Source organism: Dermochelys coriacea, chromosome 3, assembly GCF_009764565.3.
Source record: "Dermochelys coriacea isolate rDerCor1 chromosome 3, rDerCor1.pri.v4, whole genome shotgun sequence".
Classification (NCBI taxonomy): Eukaryota; Metazoa; Chordata; order Testudines; family Dermochelyidae; genus Dermochelys; species Dermochelys coriacea.
The window spans coordinates 136,108,996-136,133,473 of record NC_050070.1 but is presented as its reverse complement, the minus strand read 5'-3'; the positions used below and the strand labels follow the sequence as shown (position 1 = coordinate 136,133,473).

Sequence of the window (24,478 nt, the reverse complement as noted above, 5' to 3'; positions counted from 1 at the left end):
AGCCACATTTGTGCAGATTTCCATAGGTACAGCAAAAGGCATGTCTCTGACGCGAAGGCCATTCCCTGCCCAATTTCAAGTTTCTGCTCCAAAGCATGGGGGCACTCAAAGAAAAAATTGACAGAATTTTTTAACATTGTTCTTAGAATCAGATTAAACATTTTGGCTGAAACTTGCCAAAACAATTCAGTCTAGAGACAGCCACTGCTCTTACAGAAAATTTCAGCCCTAACAGTTGTAGTTTGGCCAAGTTATAAGCAACTGAAAGCTGGATTTTAAATGTGACTGTTGGACAATTTTAATAGATGTGGTACTATCCCACCTCTACTGTCTGGTTTGGGTCATTCTTATAAATTCAGACTGATGACTATTTTGCTGTCAACCACTGTAAATAGACAGAAAGATCCAGTTCACATGCAACCAAACACTGAAGTATTTAAACAGCAGTGTGATAGGGTTAAATCAGCATGGCTTCAGTAAAGGAAAAACTGCCTTTCTGAGCAGGTAGTTATTTGAAACTCGTAGTAAGGGAGTATATTGAATGAAACAGGTAGATGTACAAATCTGTATTTTTTTAAACCTTTTCACAGGTCTCCCATAAGAGATTATTTAGAAAAGTAGCCATGGACAAAGTCTTGTTGTAGGAATCCTGCCTCCGTTTACAGTGTAAATGAGTACAGGCTTCTTGCTGCCCTGTGTGCACAGCCTGTGTAGGTCAAAACTTTCCAGTTGTGTCTAACCCTCTGACTGTTCAGGGAGGTCTATAGAGACCCGACCGGTCACATACTGCTGACATTTCTCCTTGTTTCCAGCTCCAGCTATTTATTTGCAGTGATTTCTGTTTAAAACGGATGGTCCATGCTCCAAGGATTTCAACTTTTGCAGAAGTCCCTTAGGTCTGTCCTCTGCCTGCAGGGTTGTCAGCAATATATTGATAACATTAATAGCCCAGCTGAGGAGTCTAGGAACACACCTATACCTGTTCTTAGATAGCCCTTCCTTTGATTATGTTGCCTAGCAGGGGATATGGGAGCCATATTCCAAATTTTCTGAAGATCCTTGGGAATACAGGAAAGAAATTGATGGTTCCTAGCTGTCATCAGTACTTGTTTTGAGTCCCTTTTGCTTATGAGCTCTGGAAAAAATTAAGTATATTCTTCCCCACCCTTCCACAATGCAACCTGTTATATTAATGGGAGGTGGAAACACCTTTGTAACACTCATGAACTGTATAAGCATTTACCCTTTCCTAAGAGTTACTGTCCATGTAACTTTAGACATCACTGAACTTTTGCAAGCAATGTTACTGAAGGCACAGTGGATTGTGTGATATAGTGCATCAGCTGGTTGGTCAATGTGCTATGTAAAAAATGCCTATGCTGACTATATAACCCTTATCTCGTTGCTAGGCCTTTCATTGATTTTTGATGAAGCAAGAACTGGCCAAGCATGAAAAACACAACTTTTTGTGGGTAACTCTGCAGACATGTACCTTTACTCTGCTTCCTGTTTATTTCAACTGCCATTGCTGTCCTACTAAAACACCAACATCCCAGTCAGGGCAAGAGTGATGCAAGCAAGTAGAGTCAATGTTACATAGTGGCTCACTGATGTATGTACCTATCCTACCAATGCATGTTTGCTAGACATGAGTAATGACAACTACATGTGAGACAGTAAATACTTATCCTAAGACATGATGTCCCAAGTTCAGCCAGCAACCTGGGACCTAAAATTCCTAGCTCCCAGGTACAAAAGCAACTGTTTCAGAGTAGTGCCACCTTATGCTCATTGCTCATATAAAAACAGCCCCTGCCCATCAAATTATTCAGTGTATGTCACAAAAATAACCTGAGTCTCTATGACAGAAGGAGTGGAAACTTGAGTGTTCAGAAAGTGTATAAGGCAAATGACATACTTCAAATAATTCATTATTACCCAGCAACTGGGGTTTGAGCAAAGCCCTCTGGGCCCATTTTCATTCTAGTTGGATCTGTTCACATCAAATACAATAGATGAGGGGTGGGCAAACTATGGCCTGCGGCGGGATCCAGCTCCTCAGGGCTTTGGATCTGGCCCCCGGGATTGCCCCTGTGGTGCCGCAGGCCACACGCCACTCTCAGAAGTGGTTGGCATCACATCCCTGGAGCCCCAGGAGGCGGGGGGATGGTGGGCGTGAGCAGAGGGCTCCGTGCATTGCCGTTGCCTTCAGGCACCGTCTCCCGCAGTTCCCACTGGCCGGGAACGGGGAACTGCGGCCAATGGGAGCTTCAGGGGAGGTACCTGAAGGCGCAGCAAGGGCAGCACATGGAGCCCTGTGCCCCCCTCTCCTCCAGGGGCTGCGCAGGGACGTGGTTCCGGACGCTTCCCGGAGCAGCGCGGCGTGGGGCCAGGGCAGGCAGGCAGGGATCCTGCCCTGGCCGCGGTGCATGCTGCTGCCACTCCGAAGCCGCTTTAGGTAAGCGGCACCAGGCCAGAGTCTGAACCCCTTCTGCACCCTGCCCCCAACTCCCTGCCCCCAGCCCCCTGCCTGCACCTCGCATCCCTTCTGCACCCCAACCCTCTGCCCTGAGCTCCCTCCTGCACTCTGCACCTTCCTGCACCCCAACCCCCTTCCCTGAGCCCCCTCATACAGCCCGCACCCCTTCTCTGCCCCAATCCCTTGCCCTGAGCCCGTTCCTGCACACCGCACCCCCCTCCCACACTCCTTCCTGCACCCCAACCCTCTGCCCTGGCCCTGCATACAATTTCCCCACCCAGATGTGGCCCTCGGCTCAAAAAGTTTGCCCGCCCCTGCAATAGATGAATGATTGCTCTGAAGAATGCCACTGTAGCGACCCGCTAGGATTGCCACAGGGTTGGTGGGTTAAAGGCAGTGTGCATTGCAACGTATGCATAGCCAAAAATAAACAAAAGTGGCCAAGGACCCTAAAATCACAACTTAATGAAGCTGCATGAAAAAAATCACAAACTCTTAAAAGGGATTTTCACACTGGGGCAATCTTGAATACTGAGAACACTGGTATAAGAAGCAACATAATTAGATAGGAAATTTATGTCATAAGCTTTGTGTTAGAATTACATCCTTCTCACTGACTGCTGAGTTTCTCCTTGATCTTTGCAATGCAATCATTATCTATCTTGTCTTAATGACATTGTAGTGGATTCCCATCTTTCCCATAGCAATCCACTACAATGTTCCAAATTAAACAATATAAATTCATTGCTGATCAAATGAATGGAGAAGATGAGTGGTGAGGAATAAACCTGCATTGTTTAAACACAAATACCCTTGACCATTAGCAAAAGGGACAAAGAAAACTATGAAAAACAGATGAACTGAAAAACTAATCATAACAGATTGACCCCATTGACTGAGGAAGAAATCAGGCACATGAAACAGGTTAAATCAGCTAAGAGAGAGAGACTCACTCATTGTATTTTCACCCAATCAGAAAAACCTCACGTATACAAAATTGGATGAAGAAATGTCACCAGACAGAAAGTGTTTTTGTAAGTGTGGAAGATGAATTTCAGTATCAAGCCGTAGTCTCCTTTTGTTTATAGCCGTGAAACCCCATATTTCTTCAGTGGGTTACAGCATTATAACTGAGACAATTTGCATTAGACATATTAGTCATCTGAACTAATGCTGTACAGTATTAGGAAAAGGAAGAAGAAATATTATCTTGGTTGCCAGCTATAGATTGTAACAGCATAGGATAGTTTGTAATCAACTTAAGCTAAACCGATTTTAAGACCAATATAGGAATGTCCACACAAAGTTTCACCAGATTAAATCAACTGTTTCTAAACTGATGTAGTTCAATCAGTACACAAACTGTGTAGACAAGGTCTCAGTGCCAATAAAGTAAAAATAATCATTAATGTAGGTAGGGATAGCTAAGTCAAAATACTGTAAAGTAGATAATATAAAATACTAAAAATCTGGAGTCAGAGTTTTTAAACAATTCCTTTTCACAATCTTAATTATCAATCCAAAATCCATTAGTTTTCTCATAATAGCTATCAAAAAGTCAGGCATTATAGTGGTAAAAAAATCTCCAGAGTTCTCATTTTCAGATTAATATGTGGGCCAAGATTTAAAAAATTAATAACTTAAATTAGGCTCCTAAATCCATATTTAGGCATCTCAGTACTGGCCTGATTTTCAAACATGCTGAGCACCCAGCAGCTCCTACTTTTACTGTGAAATCCTGGATGCTCAACATGTTTGAAAATCAGGCCAATATCAAGGTGCCTGACCTTGCAAAGATTTATGTATGTTCTTATCTTTATACACAATGTGAGTAATTCCTTTGCAGTTGAGGGTGTTAATACTGATTTAGGAACCTAACTTTCAGCCTCTGGTTTTGAAAATCTTAGCCATCCTTTTACTGGAAATAGAATGGTGCAGTCCTGTATTACTAAACTCTATTTTTAGTGACATCAGCTCAAATCCAAAAGAGATTTAAATGTTGTAGTGCCTAACTTTTAAGCACCTAGATCCACCCAGTGGAATCCACAAACCCTGAGTTAAGTACTTGAGAAGGGGATCCACAAAAGTTATCCTCCTCACTGTCTCCGCTTGCAATCCATGATCAGTAAACTTCTCCTGAAGCCAGGCACCTAAGCGGGTTCTTGCAAGAACAGTAGTGACACATGCCTAACCCCATACAATATAGCCAGGGATGGGGGAAAGGAAAACATCTCCCTGCTATTCTTCAGTGCAGTGTTCAGGGCACTTATCCAGGATGTGGGAGACCTCTGCTGTTTAATTCTCTCCTCTCCTTGATGTGGAGAAGGGATTTGAACTGGGGTTTCCCTTCTCATCATGTGTGCATCTTAACCCCTGCACTATGGAATGGTCTGATGTGGGGGGCAATGGTGCTAGGGGCAGGGGGCCATACCCCCCACTTTTTAACATGGGTGTAGTTGGGGGGTATGGGCCCCGATGAACTGCAAGGTTTGGACAGGTATGTAGTGACACCAGCAGGGGCTGCGCTTTGTAGCAGGGGAGCTGATCAGGCTTGCAGCTTTGCCGGGGGAGGGGCAACCCTCTCAGAAAGCGCAACCTCTGCTGGCCCTGCTCCACTGGGCTAAAGGTTATAACAGAGTCTGCCCCTACCTCCACCCCAGTCAGTTTAGATGGGAAAAGAAACAGTTTAGGCACCTAACTCCAGGAGAGGATTCACAGCTGTGAATCTCAAGCACAGCCCAGATGTAGACCAGAGGGACAGGGCTTAGGCCACACCCCACTTCTTGGAATTTCCTGTTAGCCAATTTAGGTGGCTTCCCACTCAGTGTGTGGGCTTTTGTGGAGCCCATTCTCAGGCACCTAACTCTCCAAGCACTGTATAGGGACCATAAGTGCCTACCTCATGGCTGTGAACTCCACCAAGTGACTTTGCATCTAAAAGTTAGATGTTGCAACACTTAAATCCCTTTATGGATTTAATCCTCAATCTTTCCTTCCAGATGTACTAGCTAGGCAGCAGCAGAATCACAGTCTGCTGTTAACTCATGTATTTCTGATAGAATAGCATCAGTAAACCTTCCATTAACCCTGACAGCTGTGTTGAGTGAATCTCACAGCTGTGTACTCAGAGTACTCAGTACTCAGAGTACAACTGACTGCACATCCGCATCATTTTGTCAGGTAAATCCATGGTGTAGAAAACAAAGGAAACGTTTGTTCCCTATCCTTTCATGTTCAACAAGACCAGCTATTTTTCCAGATGTCTGTAATCCAGGGGTGGGCAAACTTTTTGGCCTGAGGGCCACATCGGGGTTCTGAAACTGTATGGAGGGCTCAGTAGGGAAGGCTGTGCCTCCCCAAACAGCCAAGCCCCCACCCCTCCCACTTCCTGCCCCCTGACTGCCCCCCTCAGAACTCCCCACCCATCCAACCCCCTCTGCTCCTTGTCCCCTGACCGCCTTTTTCAGGACCCCCCCCCACCTCTATCCAACCCCCGCTGCTCTCAGTCCCCTGCCTGCCCACCCCATCCACCAGCCTGCCCCCTGACAGGTCCTCCATACCTGTCCAATCCTCCCTGTTCCCCACCTCTGACCACCCCCCACAAACCACCGCCCCATCCAACTGCCCCCTGCTCTCTGTCCCCTGCCTGCCCCGCCCCTTATCCAACCCCCCCACTCCCCGCCGCCCTACCATGCCACTCAGAGCACCAGGACTGGCAGCCATGCCAGCTGGCCGGAGCCAGCCACGCAGTCAGGTGCACCAGGGCAGGCTGGTGGCTCTCACAGCTGCACTGCCTGGCAGGAGCTCAGAGCCCTGCCACCCAGAGCACTGATGGTACTCAGAGCCCTGCCACCCAGGCTGCGTGGGAGGGGGGACAACAGGGAAGAGGCCGGGGCTAGCCTCCCCTGCCGGGAGTTCAAGGGACAGGCAGAAGGGTCCCACGGGCCGCAGTATGCCCACCTCTGCTGTAATCTCATCCTTTGTTCTAACTGCATTATATCCACTAAACTAATCTGAATTAGACCTGGTCAGTACTTGGATGAGTGACCTCTAGAGAAAATGCAGTTGCAGGAAGTGGTGTGGGTGATTCCATGGGAATCTTCTGGTTGAGTCAGCAGTGTATGTGTGCTAGTGTAGATGAAGGGTTTTGGATGAGATGTAAAATGGAGCCCCCGGCTATTAAAGATCCCTTACACATTTTGCAAGAGCAAAAGTGTTACCCTGGTTTCCTGGCCATATTCCAATCATGGTAATTACATCCATTACATGGATGTCTAAAATTCCCCCTGTAATTTTAGATACGTAAGATATTCCTCAGTTCCTCTTCCAAGTAGTTGTATTTCTGAGTGCTGTAACACAGGCGCTGCATTTTCAGTGGTGGGAGACCTGGTTCCTTGCCACAGTGAGGCACTTGTATTCTTTTGTCTTTACTGGAGTAATTAAGGATTGTGGTGGAAGTCTATCTTGCTATTATAAGATGAATTATTAAAAGAAAGAATCTTTCTCAGATTGTATTATTTTTGTGCAACAATAAAACTGATACTAGGAAAAAGGTATAGGCTTAGAAAACAAAAAATACTTGTTCAAGATATTGTACCATCTCCCAGAGCGTTTGAACTGTGTAAGCATTAATCCAGTATCTGTAATGAATGAGCCCCAGACTAGATGCCGTTTTTAAAAAAGCCTGTATTGTATTTCAGTTGACTGCTGAATTGTTCCATTAGAAGATGGTTATTGTTTGATGATCTGTTAGTCTAAGGTGTGAGGGAAGAGGAGAGTCTATATATTCTTAGTCAGCACATCAAAAACAGAACACATTTCCTCTTACATTTTTAAAGTTCTGTGTTCAAGTTTATTCCAAGTAGCACTGGTTTGTCATTGCCTTCACTTAAAACAGTATTGGCCCCTCAGCAAGGAGATGGTGGATAATGGGGCCATTTTCTCAGATCTTTCTGAGCTATGTTTGGCACAAGAATGAAGTGGGAAACCTGAGCAAAGAGAGCTTTGTGCCTCCCATATTCTAGAATCTTCTCTGACGCATGGTTGGTCTCCAGTGCAAGTTAGAGCAACCTCTAGGCTGCTTAGCTGCAACAATCTCTTAGGGGACCATTCTGCTGACAAGATTAGTCAGAGCACAGCATGTGCCTCTGGCCAAGGTGCCTCCCTCCCCAGCATGCCTCCTTACACCTTAGGCTATGGGTGGGACTGGCAGAGAGATATTCCATCAGCTCTATATCACTAAGGGAGCCCCCTTACACGGAGGTTCCTCCAGAGTAGGGTGCAAATATGAAAAATTGGGACAGGGTATGGGGGGTAAAAAGTACCTATATATGAAAAAGCCCCAAATATTGGAACTGTCTCAGAGGCTGATTCCACATAGTTTATAACCCTTTTACCTTTCCAGAGCAAAATGAAAGAGCACAGGAACGTGGCCTATTAGGACTCTGGACTGGGGATAGCGTATCTACATTAAATTCCTGGCTCTGCCATTCAGTTTCTGAATTACCCTGGGAAAGTCTTTTAACCTTGCTGTGGTTCAGTTCTCTCGTTGTGGAAGTGAGGGAGCATGACTTAACAACACCCTTGAAAGATAGGTAAGTATTAATAGCAGCAGAGGGACCTGCTAGCATGCAACACCCATAACTAAAGACACTTCCATTTTATAGCTATAAAGAAATGATGGTGTATGGTCTGGGAAAGGTTTTATAGATGCAAGATTGGGATGACCACACCGTTTACAACTGATTCTGAGAAAAACTGCCAAGAGGAACTCTGTGTTTCTTCCTCAGTTTGAATCCTGGACTCTAAAATAAGCAGGACTTTTTGAAGAATAGCAAAGCTAGGGTTCTTTTTATCCAGAATGAAAAAATGACCATATTTATATTATTCTACAGCTGGGCTTGAGAAACTAACAAAAAGTTATATAATTGGCAGACCCCCCCCCACCAATTAGATTTTCCTTGGTACTGTATGTAAATAAAAACAGAAAAGCTGTATATTATGCTTTCACCTTATAGAATCAAATTTTACAATGTTTCTTAGGTGTCCTATTGCCTTGGTATTTAACCGTCTTGAGAGCAGTTGTCTACACTGGAAAAAACTCAATGGCACTGATTAGCACCACTGAAGGAGTACAGAGATTGAGCTACCGTCTCATCTCTAAGTCAGGGTTGAGTAGAGTTGATCTGTTTTATATTTTGAATTAAATCCCTCCCTTTTCCCTCCTCCCCACTTGACATCCAAGCAATTCCTACCCAACACAAAGCATATGATCAGATAAAAAGTATGTTGTGAGCAGGGGTGGTGAGTTATATGGGCCTGTGGTGCCTATGCTCCAGGAATATTCAGGGGCCCAGCTCCCTCCCCCGGCCATGCCTGCCGCCCCTGTGCGCCTCCCTCAGAGCATCGCCCAGACCTGCCTGCTTCCCCAGTGCAATTTAAAAGGGCCCGGTGGTCCCTGGCTGCCGCAGCCACCACTGGCAATGCAGCGAGGCTAGGCGGTTTCCTTCCCGCCCTCACTCCATGCCACTCCGGGAAGCAGCCAGCACGTCCCTGAGGGGGGGATATCTCTGTGCTGTCCCTGCTCCAAGCACTGACTCCGCAGCTCCCATTGGCTGGGAACTGCGGCCAATGGAAGTGGTGCCTGCAGTCAGTGGCACACGGAGACCCCCTGGCCCCGCCATCTAGGAGCCGCTGACAGAGGGACGTAAAGGTCACTTTCAGGAGCTGCCCGAGGTAAGGCCTCACCCTCTCTCGCACCCTAACCCCCTGCCCCAGCCCAGAGCCCACACCCAAGCTCCCTCCCAGAGCCTGAGCCCCCTTCTGCACCCAAACTCCCTCCCAGAGCCCACACCTCTCACTCCTCCTGAACCCCAACCCCCTGCCCCAGCCCAGAGCCCGCACCCAGCATCCAAACTCCCTCCCAGAGCCTGCACTGCTCCCCCACCCAAACTCCCTCCCAAAGCCTTAGGTGTGCATGGGGGGGGGGAACTTGGACCCGTTCTGGGCACCACCAAAATTACACAAACCTGCCGCCCCTGGCTGTGAGATGAATAAATGGCTTATTTGGCACCAAGCATAGGTGGCATGTGATGTCCCCTAAAAAAACCCAACCAAACCAAAAAAACTGTCCCATTGCTTATACACTTCTTTGAAAAACAAGCCCTCACTTTAAAGTGTTTTGGCAGAATAGGGAAAAGGGATGCTGGCATGTCAGTGCTCACTCCTAGCCTAAATAAGCTTTACACTGGTGCAGTTTACCCCAGAGCACCCTGCACCGGTACAAACCTTGTCAACGCCATGAGTTTGTCCCAGGGACTAAAATCCCAGCGTGGACAGACCGCGAGCTCTTCAGGACAGAGCCATCAGCTGAGATTTGTAAAGGTAACGAGGGGAGCCCAACTCGATCCGCCTCCATAGAGCCCATCCCCGGAGCACCGGCTCTCACGTGGGTGGCCACCAGCTCCAATAATCACTGCGGGCAAGCTCGGCCGGCGGCCTCTTGCGAACGGGAGGCGTTTGGGAAGAGGCGCGATGCCGGTGACAAGCGCGACGCTGCGCGCCTTTGGACAGCGGCAAGGACACCCCCCCCCCCCGCGGGCGGCCTAAGCTCGGCGAAGGAGCTTTTAAGCTCTAGGTGCTCGCTGCCCACCCAGCCGCCTGCGGCAGCTCCCGGCGGGGTCGGGAGGGCTTCAGGGCCGGGGGAAGGGGTCGCTCCGCAGCCCCGGCGGCAGGGCGCGGCGCTGGGGGATTGTGGGGATTGTAGTAGGGAGGCGCCGCTCTCCGGGCTCTGGGCGGGACTTCACTTCCCGGCGGCCGCAGGCGGGGCGAGTCGGGCATAGCCGCGGAGCGGGCGGCGGCGGCGGCGGCCTGGGGCTCGGCGCTGCGGGGAGAGCGCGGGGCAGCCCCCTCCTCGGGAAGCCCCCGGCGCGGGGCGGGGCGGGGAAGGGGCCGGCGGCCAATGCGCAATTGGCTGGTGCTGCTGTGCCCGTGCGCGCTCGGGGTCGCGCTGCACCTCTGGCTGCTGCTCGGCGGCCCCGGGAGGCACCCGGCAGGTAGGCAGCCGGGGGCAGGGCGGGCGCACGCCTCGTTTGGAGGGGGAGGCGATGGGGTGCTGCCACTCCCCACCCAAGGCGGGCCGGGCGTGGGTCAGGGCGCAGGCACCCTCCCCTGAAGGGGAGCGCTGCGCAGGAGGGGACAGAGGTGCGTGCCCGGTTCCCGCTTCCCTCCCAAAGCATGTGTCCCGCTAAGGCTTTCCCAGCTTTCTCAAAGCAAGAGCGTCCAGGGGGTGTTGTAAGGCCCGCAAAGCACAGAGGTGGGCTGCTAGCCGCAGACCTGCCCAAATGCTATGGGGGGGGGGTCTTGCAAATACATAATTTGAGGACTGATGTGGGACCTTGAAAAACAAATGTACTCCATAGTATTGGGCCATCTGTAGAGCTGATCACAAATAATTAGTTCAATCAAAATAAGTGATAAAATCCATTGGTTAGATTATATACAAGAAATGAATTGACCAGCTCTTCTTATTCCCCTGAGTGTAGAGAGCTAGCAATAAGGCCCCCCCCTCCTGTAAACCCTTACGCATGTGTCTGGTTTCAGATTAGCAGCCCTGTTAGTCTCTATCTGCAAAAGGAAAAGGAGGACTTGTGGCACCCTAGAGACTAACAAATTTATTTGAGCATAAGCTTTCGTGAGCTACAGCTCACAGTGAGCTGTAGCTCACAAAAGCTTATGCTCAAATAAATTTGTTAGTCTCTAGGGTGCCACAAGTCCTCCTTTTCTTATTAAGCGTGTGTGTAATTTGACTTTGGGAAGTAGTTCTGTTAATACAAACACATTGCATTAAAGATCACAATTTTTTCCCTTTTAGGGCAGGGTTGGATGTTGTGTAACTCTTTAACTGATTGAGTGAAGAAGCACATGCTGGGCGCACAGTTGTTCAGGCATTTCTGTGGTTGAGAAATTCCAAGCAGCCTGCATGAAAATATTTGATACATAGATTTAGTGTGGAGCCAGTAGAATGCTTTTTGTTATTAGATAACCTACAGAGGAAAAGTGCATGAAAAGCTAATGTGGGTTTATAGGAAAACAATGAAGAATTATGCAGGACAAGAGAACAATTTTGTGCCTGTATTTTTAAACTGGAGCTACTTCATTATAATTCAGCAAAGTGATTACTGGCAGTACAGTGGAAATGTCTTCATTGAGAGTAATCTGTTTTTTCGTAGACTAACTTAGTTATGAGCCCAATCCTGCTCCCATTCAAGTCACTGACAAAATTCCTCTTGACTTCAGTTGTGTAGGACAAGGCTCTATAATATGAATTGCTATTTGGACTTCGCTGTGTAATCAAAACCAATAAGGATTTGCATTGCCCTTACTATAAAGTGGTTTGTACTAAACCACGGTGAGTGTAAGTGGATTTCACTTTATGTTAATACCTATTGGTCAGAATAGGCACTTTCATCAACTAATGAGATTACTCTATTGGTGGTAATTGTTAGAAGTTGATGACCATAAATAACTTTCCATGCTACCTGTTAGTGGGTTTCTGAAACTTTGCTATGGAGTTTTTTAATTTGTTGGAAATGTTCTGTTTTGAAAAGAGACTAAGTAAAAGTTTTATTACTTAGGAGATCTGCTTGGAGCCATGTATTTGGAGTCATGATAGCTAATTTTATTTTATTAACAAAAATATGTTTTTACTAGTACTGACTCCTATTAGCTGGGCAGAATCTAAAAAGGAATGAGACAAAGTCTATTCTTTCTTAGGCATTTTTCTGTAGAATTGTTCACTAAATTCAACAGTCGATTAGTAACACCTGTCTAACAGATGTAAAGTCACTACGGTCATAGAGATGTCAATGGGGGCCTGTTTTGGCATGTGGAACCTGAATGATGGTGATGCATGAGCAGGAAAAAAATCCAGCTTGGTTTTCCAGATCCTAGGTTGAACTTGCAGGATTGTCTGTCAGAAAAAAATCTTTTTATTTGATCTGGAGTCATGGAGAGGCAGTAAACATGGAACCCCATGATGCGTTTTTTTTATAGTCACTTTTCAGCATTGCTCTCCAAATGTAAATATTTCCAAAAGATGATCTAGGAGACGTGTCCTCGGAGAGAGAGAGAGAAAAATGCTTTTTGCGGATTGTTGAAGAATATTTTAAACATGAGGGTAAGGATAGGCTGTTTATAGTTCCATACCGTGTTGATGGGCCATTTATACTTTTACTGCTCTACTTTTTTCACAAGTTGTAGTAAAACTAATAATTTGCATTGAATGCTTATTAGATTGTTACAAGTTTGCTGACTTCCCTGAGGAAGTGATCCAGCAAGAAAAAGATATTCCTTTCCACTTCCTGCACCTCATATTTCTGGTGCTGACTTGTATCCTTTGGGGAAAAAAGGCCAACCTTTCCCCAGGAAGGGCAGAGTCACAGTTTCAGAAATGCAGTGTTAGGGTAAATGATATAGTATTCGTATGTGACTGTTTTGTTTCCGTGCTGTGGATTTCCATTTCCATCAGTTGTTACTCTTTCCAGGGCAAACCCTAGTTCCTTTCAAGCCAATAGCAAAAGTCTCATTCACTTAAGTAGGACCAATATTTGGCCCTAAGTGTGATACTGATGATGATTTTGGTGTTAATATATTGCTATTTGGGGGGCTCAGTCCTGCAGACACTTCTATTGCTATGCTTTATGCTCACCATAGCAAGTAGTCCATGTGACTGACTACTCGCACTGTGTCGAATAGTAAGGGCTAGCAGGATCAGGCCTTTAGTAGTAAAGCAAATGCACAATCTCTCTCTTTCCAGAATTTATTCTGAATTGTGCAGAGCTTGTTTAACAGTAACATGTAGAATAAAGCAATGAACCTGAGCAAAGAAAAACATAGGAAATTTCCCCTGATATTAAGTGTAAAAATGAAATCTTTCAGTGTATGGAATAGTTTCCTAGAGAAAGCACTTTGGAGCAATCTTGCGAAGTAAGTGAAAGGATCATGCACTTAATAGACCTTAAAAGCTTCTACAGACACACACACTATAGGAAACATTCCTGCATTGCCAGAGGGAGGAAAGATGAGCTAAGAGATTTCCTTCATCTCTGATGTCTGCTGTTCTGTGATTTTTGTTCTTCAAAGTGCTTTGTTAATAAAGTGGTGATAGGTTTATACCACAGAGTAGGAAATGGCCTTATTTTTTAAAACAGTTTTTGAAACTTGAATTATTAAGATGGTCTGGTACTGTTTGATGAAACCAGCCTTGTTACATATTATTGATGAGTGAGGGTTTTTTGTTTTTATTTTGTGTACCTACTGCTCCTTTGACTTACCACTTGGATTCTTTGGCATAAACAAAAATTGAATTGATTTCAAAAGTGTTTTATAGTAGCTGGGGCATAAAAATGTATTCTTGGTGTGTATGCTGGCATTTAATTAACCTTTGGCATCACAGCAGTCACATAATTAGCCACTAGCATGGTCTAAGGTGGCATGAACAGTGATCAGTCACAATATACTGAGCCAAATTCACCCTAATGTTACTCCATTGTGGTAAATAGATTTACACTGGGAATTATGAATGGAGGTTTCCTCGAGAGTTGAGCTGCAAATTGTGTTGTTCACATTATTTTGGGGCTGGATAGCCTGCATGCATTTTGAAAGAAAGGAGAAATAGATCTGGAAGTCTAATTACAAAATGAGGGTTTGGCTGATATGATATGTCTGTACTTTTCTCTAACGTGGATTAATCTAATCCAGCATATTTTTATTGTATTTTATTTTATCCTGGAAGCATACCAGATAGTTGTAAAACTCTTCAACAAATATAGTTCTTTTTGAGGTATGTTTATTGAAAAGGAAACTAAAAAGTGAAGAGAAACTTCTGTAAAAAGAAAATAGCCCTGATTCATTATTAACTGCACAATGCCTAAATTAACCTGAGTAAAACATGAATCCGAAGATCCTGCCGCAAATATGTCATTTTACAATTTCCTGTTTTCTTGGAGTCCTGAATTTAATGATTTCTCACTCTACCAAGGCATTTCCAGCCTGCGCTATGTGTTCGTAATGTCACTTATACTGCTTTGGACAGGGGTAGGGCAAGGAGATGTCTGCAAATAGAGATAAGAGAAGCCCATTTTTAACCATTCAGAAACAGAAATTATGTAAGATTTCCTGTGTGTTCCTTTTCATGAGTTTCATAATATTTTATAAAATACATTATAAAATTGCTAAAGATAAAACAGCTTCTGAAAAGTTAATTACAACCTGCCCCTCCCCCCAATTTTCTTTAATCCCTATAGATGGACTCAGTGCTAAGCATATGTTCAGTTGATGGCACCACTGGCAGAGGCTGTGTCTAACAGAAGTTGCTTATTGAGGGACTTCAGTATCTCTTCAAGAAGAAAACACACATTAAATTTTGCAAGTTACACCTTTGCTAAAATGCCCTCTGAGACGTTGTTCCACATATATTTATTTGGGCATTTGATATCATTTAGAATTGGACCTGTGTGTGTGTGTGTGTGTGTGTGTGTGTGTGTGTGTGTAATGTCAATCTTTTACTGCCAAATAATTAAAAATACAGCACTGACTCTAGCTCCCACATATTGAACAGCACAAGAATGCCATTGGCCATCATATGGCCTGGTTCAGCAGACTACTTGGCATGTGCCTAACTTTAGGCATTGACTTGAATGGAATTATGGACCTGCTTACTTAGGCTCATGCTGAATTAGTGCCACAGTGCGCATGGACTATTCTCTGTGTGACATATCGGAGGGAAAGAAAGTGAGACTGGCCTGTGTTTGATTTTTTTAGTGGTGTAAGAATTTGTTTAAAAACAAAATATACAACCTCTGAAGTTGTGAGCAAGACCACGTTCTAAAGGGAGAATGTCACTTCATAAAAGTGTGTTCCATTTTGGTTCTAAAGTACTTATTTGACAGGGTCATTTTAAGTTTTTCAAGCATCCTGTTCAGGAAAATGTTAGATTGCTCACTCTAACACTCAATAATTTGTGGAGTGATTTTTTTCATATGCTTCTGAGGGCAGTAGGCTGACAGCCTTAGAATCTGAAATCGTCTGTCTACAGAAACGGTGCAGCACTGACAGCAGCCACACGAGCATCCCTACAATGGCTTGTGGCCTTGATCTACAGGGACTCTCTAGGAGTGAGGATGGGAGCTCGTTCTTCTTGCCCCTTTAGTCCTTCACCTCTTGGCCAAAGGCCAACAAAAGTACCATTGTAGTGAAGTTGGTTTGTGAGAAAGACCTGTCCACTGGGAATTGTACCAATACCACCAGCTCATTTCTAAATAGGCCACTGAACAGTCTTGAGATGGTAGCCATTTTTTGAGTTTAATTTTTATTCTGTGTCTCGATAAGGCATTCTGTGGCCAAGACAGCCTCAACTAGTAATGATGGGTTAAACTGCCAATTAATAAGTTCAGTGCTATTGACAAGAGACTTCACAAACAGGACTTTTTTTTTGATATCTCCATTCCCTACCCTACGGCCATTGCTGGTGGTAGTGGTCAGCGTATCTCCGATCTCTAGTTCAGGGCAAAAAGGTCTTGCCAGAAGTTTGTGAGTGCTGTATCATCACTGATACACTACCAGCTGCTATAGCATAATAGCCTCACCAGTGCTTTTGTCTCCTCTTTACATCTGAGATGGTTACTAGAACTCTGAATGTTCTTTTAAAGGGGTATCCTCCACAAAAAAAACTTCCCTTCTGTCTAAAAAGTTTTGCTTACTGAAGCTATAAGTAATGTCTAAGGGCTTACCTCCATCAGGGATTTTTGCACTGGTGCAGCTATGTGAGTGCAAACCTCCTGTGTAGATGTGCTGCACCAACATAAAGTGGATCCTACACCGATGTAACATATCCCAGTCTCCATTTGGATTAAGTCGCATCAGTGCTTGGCACTTACACGGGGGGGTTGCATTGGTGTAGCTACATCACTGAAGAAATCCCTAAAGCAGGTAAATTCTAAGGCCTGGTCTACACTGGGGGTGGGGGGGATCAATCTAAGTTATGCAACTTCAGCTACATGAATAACATAGCTGAAGTCAACGTATTTAGATCTACTTACTGCGGTAAGATCTACTTCACTGTGATAGGTCGACACTCCCCCGTCAACTCAGCCTACACTTCTCACTCCGGTCGAGTATTGGAGTCAACGAGAAAGCGCTTGGTGGTCAATTTATTGCGTCTTCACTAGATGCAATAAATCGATCCCCACTGGATCAATCGCTCCAGAGGTAAGTGTAGACGTGCCTTAAGATTACTATAAATGAAAAAGACTGGGGAGAGGGAGAATCTTTCTCTGCTTTTTTCAGTTTGTTCATTTTGTCCATTTGTCAGCACTTTGTGAATAATGAGTTTCTCTGTATATTCAGTTTGTTTGATTCTTGTACACAGCTACCCAGTCCATGGGAGAGTAAATCATGTAAAAATAAGAAAATGTGGTTGCATGCAGTAGTACCTGAAACAACTTTTGGTTTGGAAGTTGATGGTATCCCTGGAACCTTTTGTCTTGGCTACTCAGTTCTCAGAATTTTTTGAGTCCATCCCTTTATTATTTAAAAAAAAATGAAAAATCAGTAAGTGCAGTTACTTCAAGTCAAAGTTTCAGAAACTATCAGAAGCCTGCATCCCAAGAAAGGGGAAAAAATTCATAGGCAGGAGTTGTAGACCAAGCTGGATGACAAGCGTCTCAGAGAGGTGATTAAGAAAAAACAGAAAGCCTACAAGGAGTGGAAGATGAGAGGGATTAGCAAGGAAAGCTACCTTATTGTGGTTAGAACATGTAGGGATAAAGTGAGAAAGGCCAAAAGCCATGTTGAGTTGGACCTGGCAAAGGAATTAAAACCAAAAGTAAAAGGTTCTATAGTCATGTAAATAAGAAGAAAACAAAGAAAGAAGAAGTGGGACCGCTAAACACGGAGGATGGAGTGGAGGTTAAGGATAATCTAGGCATAACCCAATATTTAAACAGATACTTTGCCTCAGTCTTTAATGAGGATCTTAGGGATAATGGTAGGATGACAAATGAGAGTGAGGATATGGAGGTAGATATTACCACATCCGAGGTTGAAGCCAAATTTGAACAGCTTAATGGGACTAAATCGGGGGGCCCAGATAATCTTCATCCAAGAATATTAAAGGAACTGGCACACGAAATTGCAAGCACATTACCAAGAATTTTTAATGAATCTGTAAACTCAGAGCTGTACCGTATGACTGGAGAATTGCTAACAAAGTTCCAATTTTTAAGAAAGGAAAAAAAGGTGATCTGGGTAACTATAGGCCTGTTAGTTTGACATCTATAGTATGCAAGGTCTTGGAAAAAATTTTCTAGGAGAAAGTGGTTAAGGACATTGAGGTCAGTGGTAATTGCGACAAAATACAACATGGTTTTACAAAAGGTAGATTGTGCCAAACCAACCTGATCTCCTTCTTTGAGAAGGTAACAGATTTTTTAGACAAAGGAAACGCAGTGGATCTAACTGGCCTCAATTTCAGTAAGGCATTTGATACAGTTCCACATGGGGAATTATTAGCTAAATTGGAAACGATGGGGATCAACATGAAAATTGAAAGGTGGATAAGGAACTGGTTAAAGGGGAGACTACAGTGGGTCACACTGAAAGGTGAACTGTCAGGCTGGAGTGAGGTTACTAGTGGAGTTCCTCAGGGATCGGTTTTGGGACCAATCTTATTTAATCTTTTATTACTGACCTTGGCACAAAAAGTGGGAATGTGCTAATAAAGCTTGCAGATGACAGAAAAACTGGGAGGTATTGTCAATACAGAGAAGGACCGGGCTATCATACAGGAAGATCTGGATGACCATATCAACTGGAGTAATAGTAATAGGATGAAATTTAATAGTGAAAAGTGCAAGATCATGCATTTAGGGATTAATAACAAAAAATGTTATAAACTGGGGATGCATCACTTGGAAGTAACAGAGGAGGAGAAGGACCTCAGAGTATTGGTTGATCACAGGATGACTATGAGCTGCCAATGTGATATGGCCGTGAAAAAAGCTAATGCGGTCTTGGGATGTATCAGGAAGGTAGAGACAAGGACCATTATACAAGGCACTGATGAGACTTCATCTGAAATGTTGTGTGCAGTTCTGGTCGCCCATGTTTAGGAAGGATGAATTCAAACTGGAACAAGTACAGAGAAGGGCTACTAGGATGATTCAAGGATGGAAAACCTGTCTTATGAAAGGAGACTCAAAGAGCTTGGCTTGTTTAGTCTAACCAAAAGAAGGCTGAGGGGAGATATGATTGCTCTCTCTAAATATATCAGAGGGATAAATACTAGGGAGGGAGAGGAATTATTTAAGCTTAGTACAAATGTGGACACAAGAACAAATGGGTATAAACTGGCCACCAGGAAGTTTAGACTTTGAATTAGATGAAGGTTTCTAACCATCAGAGGAGTGAAGTTCTGGAACAGCCTTCCAAGGGGAGCAGTGGGGGCAAAAGACATATCTGACTTCAAGACTAAGCTTGGTAAGTTTATGGAGGAGATGGTTTGATGGGATAGCCTAATTCTGGCAATTAATTGATGTTTGACTATTGGCGGTAAATATGCCCAATGGCCTATGATGGGATGTTAGATGGGGTGGGATCTGAGTTATTATAGAGAATTCTTTGCTGGGTGTCTGGCCGATGAGTCTTGCCCACATGCTCGGGGTTTAGCTGATCACCATATTTGGGGTCAGGAAGGAATTTTCCTCCAGGACAGATTGGCAGAGGCCCTGGGGGTTTTTTGCCTTCCCCTGCAGCGTGGGGCATGGGTCACTTGCTGGAGGATTCTTTAAACCATGATTTGAGGACTTCAGACATAGGTTAGGGGTTTGTTACAGGAGTGGGTGGGGGAGATTCTGTGGCCTGCATTGTGCAGGAGGCCAGACTAAACAATCATAATGTTCCCTTCTGTCCTTAAAGTCTGAGTCTAACTAGCACTGGAATCTTTTATCCTTTCCCTGGTGATAATGCCAGTAAATCTGTATTTAGCTGCTTAGTGTGACACTGTGAATAGGAGGCATATAGTCTCCTAAAGAAAGTAGCAGTAAAATCTGTCTACGATGGAGGTTGTTGAAATCTGGTTGGGGCCAATATACGGCCTTCCAGTATGTAACCCCTACTGTGGTGGCTTGATTCAGTTCAGCAGTACACATTTTTACAAGAGGTTTTCTGGATGGCAACTATATAACACAGAGTAGCAGCTGTGAGTGCAGCTACCTGTTTTATTTTACTGCATTTATTGCCATGAGTTAATGGGGTTAGGCAAAAGAGCAAAGGGAAAGTAAGTATTTTGTGCCAAAAGAATGTAGCATGGGAATTGCGGGGGCGGAGGGGGAGACTTGCAAGGATTCACTGAGAAGCCTAAGGCTCCATAATGTGTCTGAGAGATTCAGTCTTAGGACAGTTCTGAATCTTGATTTTTAATGACTCTGTGACCAACATACTAAAAACTCTTCCTTTCTTCTTAGCCCACTCCCATATCTATAGTTACTATAATATTTTATTTTTTATTGTTCTATACATCTTCGGAGCACTTCATAGTCATTAACTAATTGGTATTCACACTCTTCCTGTAAGATAGGTGAGTATTTTCTCCATTTTTATAGATGGGGAAAACTGAGCAACAGAGAGTGCCTTGCTCAGGGGCACAGTGAGTCCATAACACAGCCAGAATTAGAACTCCAGAGGTCTGGCTTCCAGCCCTGCCCCTCAAACCACAATGATTCATTTCTTGTGTTTAAGCTTTTTAGAAACTGCAAGTTGTAAACAGATAGTTACATAATCAGTATAAGGTAAGAATATCTTATTATTAATTACTATTCATAATATGCTAAACAATAATAGAGACAACATCGGAGGCTGCTGTTACATGCATAAAGAAAACTAGCTTGTGAATGTGTGGAAATAGTTGTATGATGATGCAGTAAGTTTGTTCACTTCTGAGTTAAATATAAAATGATTGCATGTATAAATACTTCACCATGATTGACTCAGAAGTCACTAATAGTTTTCTCTGAACTTTTATTGCAGATCACATGTATCAATGTTCTTGCTTCCTGAATGGTACATCATAGGTTAATATCTTTTTCTGTACCTTTAGTTTTATCTTTTCTTTATATTAGTTTAAAGACAAACTGTTACCCTTTCCATTAGAGCTTAATAAATGCTCTTTCCCACTTACCAGTAATAAATAGGAAGCTTTGCCTGGCAAACAGGGGACTTATTCATCAATTTCAGCAAAATATGTTTTCATTTTTTAAAAAGTGACTACCTCATGACTGAGAAGGCAACTTTCTGAAAGTACTGATGCGGTGCCGTTTTACTAAATCTACGGGCAGTGTGAAACAAAAGAGAAGGGACCTGCTACCTCTAATCTCAACCGGGTTAATTCTGAAGGCTCTCTGACTGCCTCTATGAAGTGCTTTGTTAAGGGATTGTATCCACATGAGAGAGTTTCACCAGTTTTAAAACTAATTTAGTTTAATCAGTGCAAAACCCTGTGTAGACACTCTCTTATTTTGGTTTGAGTGGCCTGTTTCAGTTTATCTTAAATTGAGAGAAATTGATTTAAGCTAAATTAATATTTGCCTCTCTGTAACCAAAACAAAGAGAGTGCCAAGGATATATAAAACATAATGAAATAAATAGAGCAGAAGCAGGTAAGGGACGGTATATGTGAGGAGAAGGGGGAAGAGGAGGAATTACAAGAGGAAGTGTGAGCTACTTCTGATATTGCAGTCCCACCAGGCATGTGGCTGTTTTACCAGATAATATGGAGTACTGGCAAACTCTAATTGTATAAATGTAGATGGGGACATCTAAAACTTCCAGATAATCAGCATTTACCTATATAAGGGAAAACCAAATGGTATTCTGATTTGAAAAATTGTCTGACATGAGCTGGGAATTCTCTCCTCTAACACTTGCCAGGCATTACTTAGACAGAGCATTTATACACACTTATGTGCAGCAAACAAATCTCACTCCTGAAACCTGCCAAAACTGCAGTGTATGTTTATTTGTTACAAGAGCCGTAACTATCGGCTTTAGTGAAAACATGCAGGTTTCTGAGGAAGAAATGCTAGTCTGTGTAGAAATAAAATGTTTTGAGATATTTTTTGTCTCCTTCAGAGTTAGTTTCTAGGTTATGTAAATTCTTTTAATTTAAACTAATATCTTAACTTTCTACCTATGGTATGTGAAGATTGAAAGTGTGCTGAAACATCCACGTTTAAACAGCTTGCAGAAGTAAATTTACTTTAAAATCTAATATTGTGTGCCTTTCCTGCAAAATGTCTGTTACAGAGACACAATGGGTGTAGGATTTTCAGAAATTTTATTTTACTTCTCTTTCAATTCAGTCCCAGGTCACACATGTCCAGTCACCGTGACACACGTTTCCTTCTCAGTGTTTAATGAGGACACTGGTGTAGTGGATAGAAGTCTGGAACATAATGTTGTGTAATCTGGTTATAATAAGTAACTTGCAGATATTTTTAGACACCCTAAAATTAGACATCTAACATGACCTTGTCTGTATTGTTTGGAGTAATTGTGTTAAAGAACTCTGGCACTCAGTCATTTTAACTGGTTTAGGTCTCAAATTAAGGAGAGTGAGATGGAAATGATACCTCACCCCTGCTAAATATAAACCTCTCTCTCTTGGCTTTAGAATGGCTGATGAGCAAAACCACGCAGATCCATATTAGAGGTCTGTCTGATTGCTTGTGGGCTCCTAGCCATACTTCTCAGGTTTCTCTTTAGTCAGAATCTCACTTTAAAGGAAGTACCATTTTTATAATCTCTAAATTTTAGAAACAATGCTTAGCAAGAACTAAATGTTGTTATTACTAGCATTTATGATGAAGCCCATTGCTGGTATATCTGGGGATGACTCATGCCCACAACTGAGCAAGGCAAAAACATTTACCTTCTATAGGGAGATAATACCCCCGCTCCCCCCCAACCCTTTTTCCAACTCTCACAACTTTACAAGGGCAGAGACTAGGAAGGCCCTGCCAATAAACTAAATGGCAGTGGAAATGGTGCCACCATGGACAAAGACATGTCTCTTAACACTCTCTGTGACCACACTCAGCTTAAGTGGATATAGTCTAGAGGTGAAAGCCCGATGTCAAGAATGACTAGGCCCTGGGTTTTGTGGTAGGTCAGAGAAGGAAAGGCTGTCCAGGAGGCAGCTGAGGCCAGGCTATTTAGGATTTTGCAGATTGTAAGCAGCACCTTGAATTTCACCCAGAAGGTTTCTGGTAGCCTATGCAAAATGTGGAGAACAGCTGTGATGTGCTGTCAGGGAGCAGCTTGCTCAGAAGGCAGCCACACACATGCATAATTGGCTGTCCCATCATTCAACCTTCAGAGGGGTTTTCTTTCGTTTGCTTTGCAGGTGTCATGCATTTGGTTACTTTAATTTACCAGCAGTCATTTTCTCTGTTCTCTCCTGTAATAATTTCACAGCTCTGTAATGGTAGTTGTGGCATGTTGAAAGCATCTTCCAGGCTTTTGACAAACAATGTGACACAAATGCTGTTTCTGTTTTTTAATGCTCAGGACGCTTAATACACTTACTTTTGATGTGTTTTTTAATTAACGTTTACAACTCAGACATGTGGGTTTATGTTTCTATAATAAATAGTTGTTGTTTCAAACTCTTAGGTCCACTGGCTTTCCTTCCTCAGTGGGAACTGAAACATTACGATGTTATCGTCGGTGTATTATCAGCTCGACACAATCATGAGCTGCGGAATGTTATAAGGAACACTTGGTTCAAGCACTTGAAACAACATCCAGCTCTGAGCCCTCGGTAAACCTTTTATAAATAATTTATATTACTTGGGCTGGGTGAGAAACTAGGAACCAAATGAGTAAATGTTGTTTGTTTCTTATTCTTTATTTTGGAAAAAATAAATATAGGTTCATGCTGGTAAACACCTTTTATTATGACTGACAGGGCACTTTCATTCTTAACTCCCCCTTAAATTTAATAAAATAATATTGCACTCTGGATTGAAATCAGTTTTTTGAATGTGATTAAAATTTGTTACTTGAATGTGTGCAAGAGTGTTTTTCATCCATTAAGAAATGCTCACAGTGTTGCTCTGTGTAGTTGGATGACACAAGTGGATTTATTTTACAGTGTAGTAATTGGCATGTATGTAACCTTAGTTCTGTTTTGATGTCAGGAGAAATTTGGTAGCAAGATACAACAATGATAAAAATGTATTGCTGAGCATGTGCAGCAAAGCTATTTTGTTGACTGTGTTTAGCTGCACCAAAGTACCACCCTCTGTTCATAAAAAGGCTGTTTCTGATGGTGCATTAATTGAAATGGACTGTTTTTGAAGGCGTACATAGCCAAATAACCACACTTTCCATGTTTGTTGTGATCATTCACATACAAACAGAGGCTGGGGGGACTTTAAATCATAGGTCCTGATGTTGTGTGTCTCTAGGAACAGATGGTCCTTGGCACCTTTCAGGATTGAGCCCTTATTAAAGTTTTCATACAGTGTTTACGAGTTTTACCTTGAGTCAGAGGAGGAAATTACCAACATTCAATGTTCATGCTTCATCATGGGTCAGGTTTTAATCGCATCAAAATCAGGAAATGCAGTCATGGTTTCCACAGCAAATTTACCTTACGCTTCATTGCAGAGATGTGTACGTTATATGACACACTCAGTGTGGCATACTATTTAGCAGAGAATACTTGAGCACAGGCAGGATCATGTTTGCTGAGGGGACTATAAATTTTGAATTTCTCTTCTCTTTTGGAATTGATCTCTCAACATTAAAATTGCATTAAAGTAGGTTTCTGTTTTCCATATTGAATTGCTACTTCCTAACAATTGGAATGTCTAAATTGAGATGGATGCTGTAATAGTTACAGAACTTGCAGATATGTCCCATTATTTAATAAAATGAGAA

At 43.3% G+C, this 24,478-nt stretch overlaps 1 protein-coding gene and 1 long non-coding RNA gene across 6 annotated transcripts in view; both read left to right on the top strand.

Moving 5' to 3' along the window:
* The first annotated feature begins 10,278 nt into the window (after positions 1–10,278).
* Positions 10,279–24,478, top strand: part of B3GALNT2 (beta-1,3-N-acetylgalactosaminyltransferase 2) — a 42,188-nt gene continuing 27,988 nt past the window's right edge. For 3 of the 5 annotated variants that reach the window (XM_043511399.1, XM_043511398.1, XM_043511401.1), the window contains exons 1-3: positions 10,279–10,340; positions 10,373–10,533; positions 23,207–23,354. In XM_043511399.1, coding sequence (XP_043367334.1) covers positions 10,440–10,533; positions 23,207–23,354 — 242 coding nt within the window. In that variant the 5' untranslated portion in view covers positions 10,279–10,340; positions 10,373–10,439. Of the gene's footprint in view, positions 10,341–10,372; positions 10,534–16,606; positions 16,748–20,563; positions 20,608–23,206; positions 23,355–24,478 lie in introns of those variants that run through there. The other 2 variants (XM_038395885.1, XM_038395884.1) reach the window with 2 other exon arrangements.
* LOC122459419 lies at positions 12,406–14,916 on the top strand. The gene is made up of 3 exons (XR_006280117.1): positions 12,406–12,942; positions 13,438–13,465; positions 14,785–14,916. It is a non-coding gene; the product is annotated as an uncharacterized LOC122459419 (long non-coding RNA).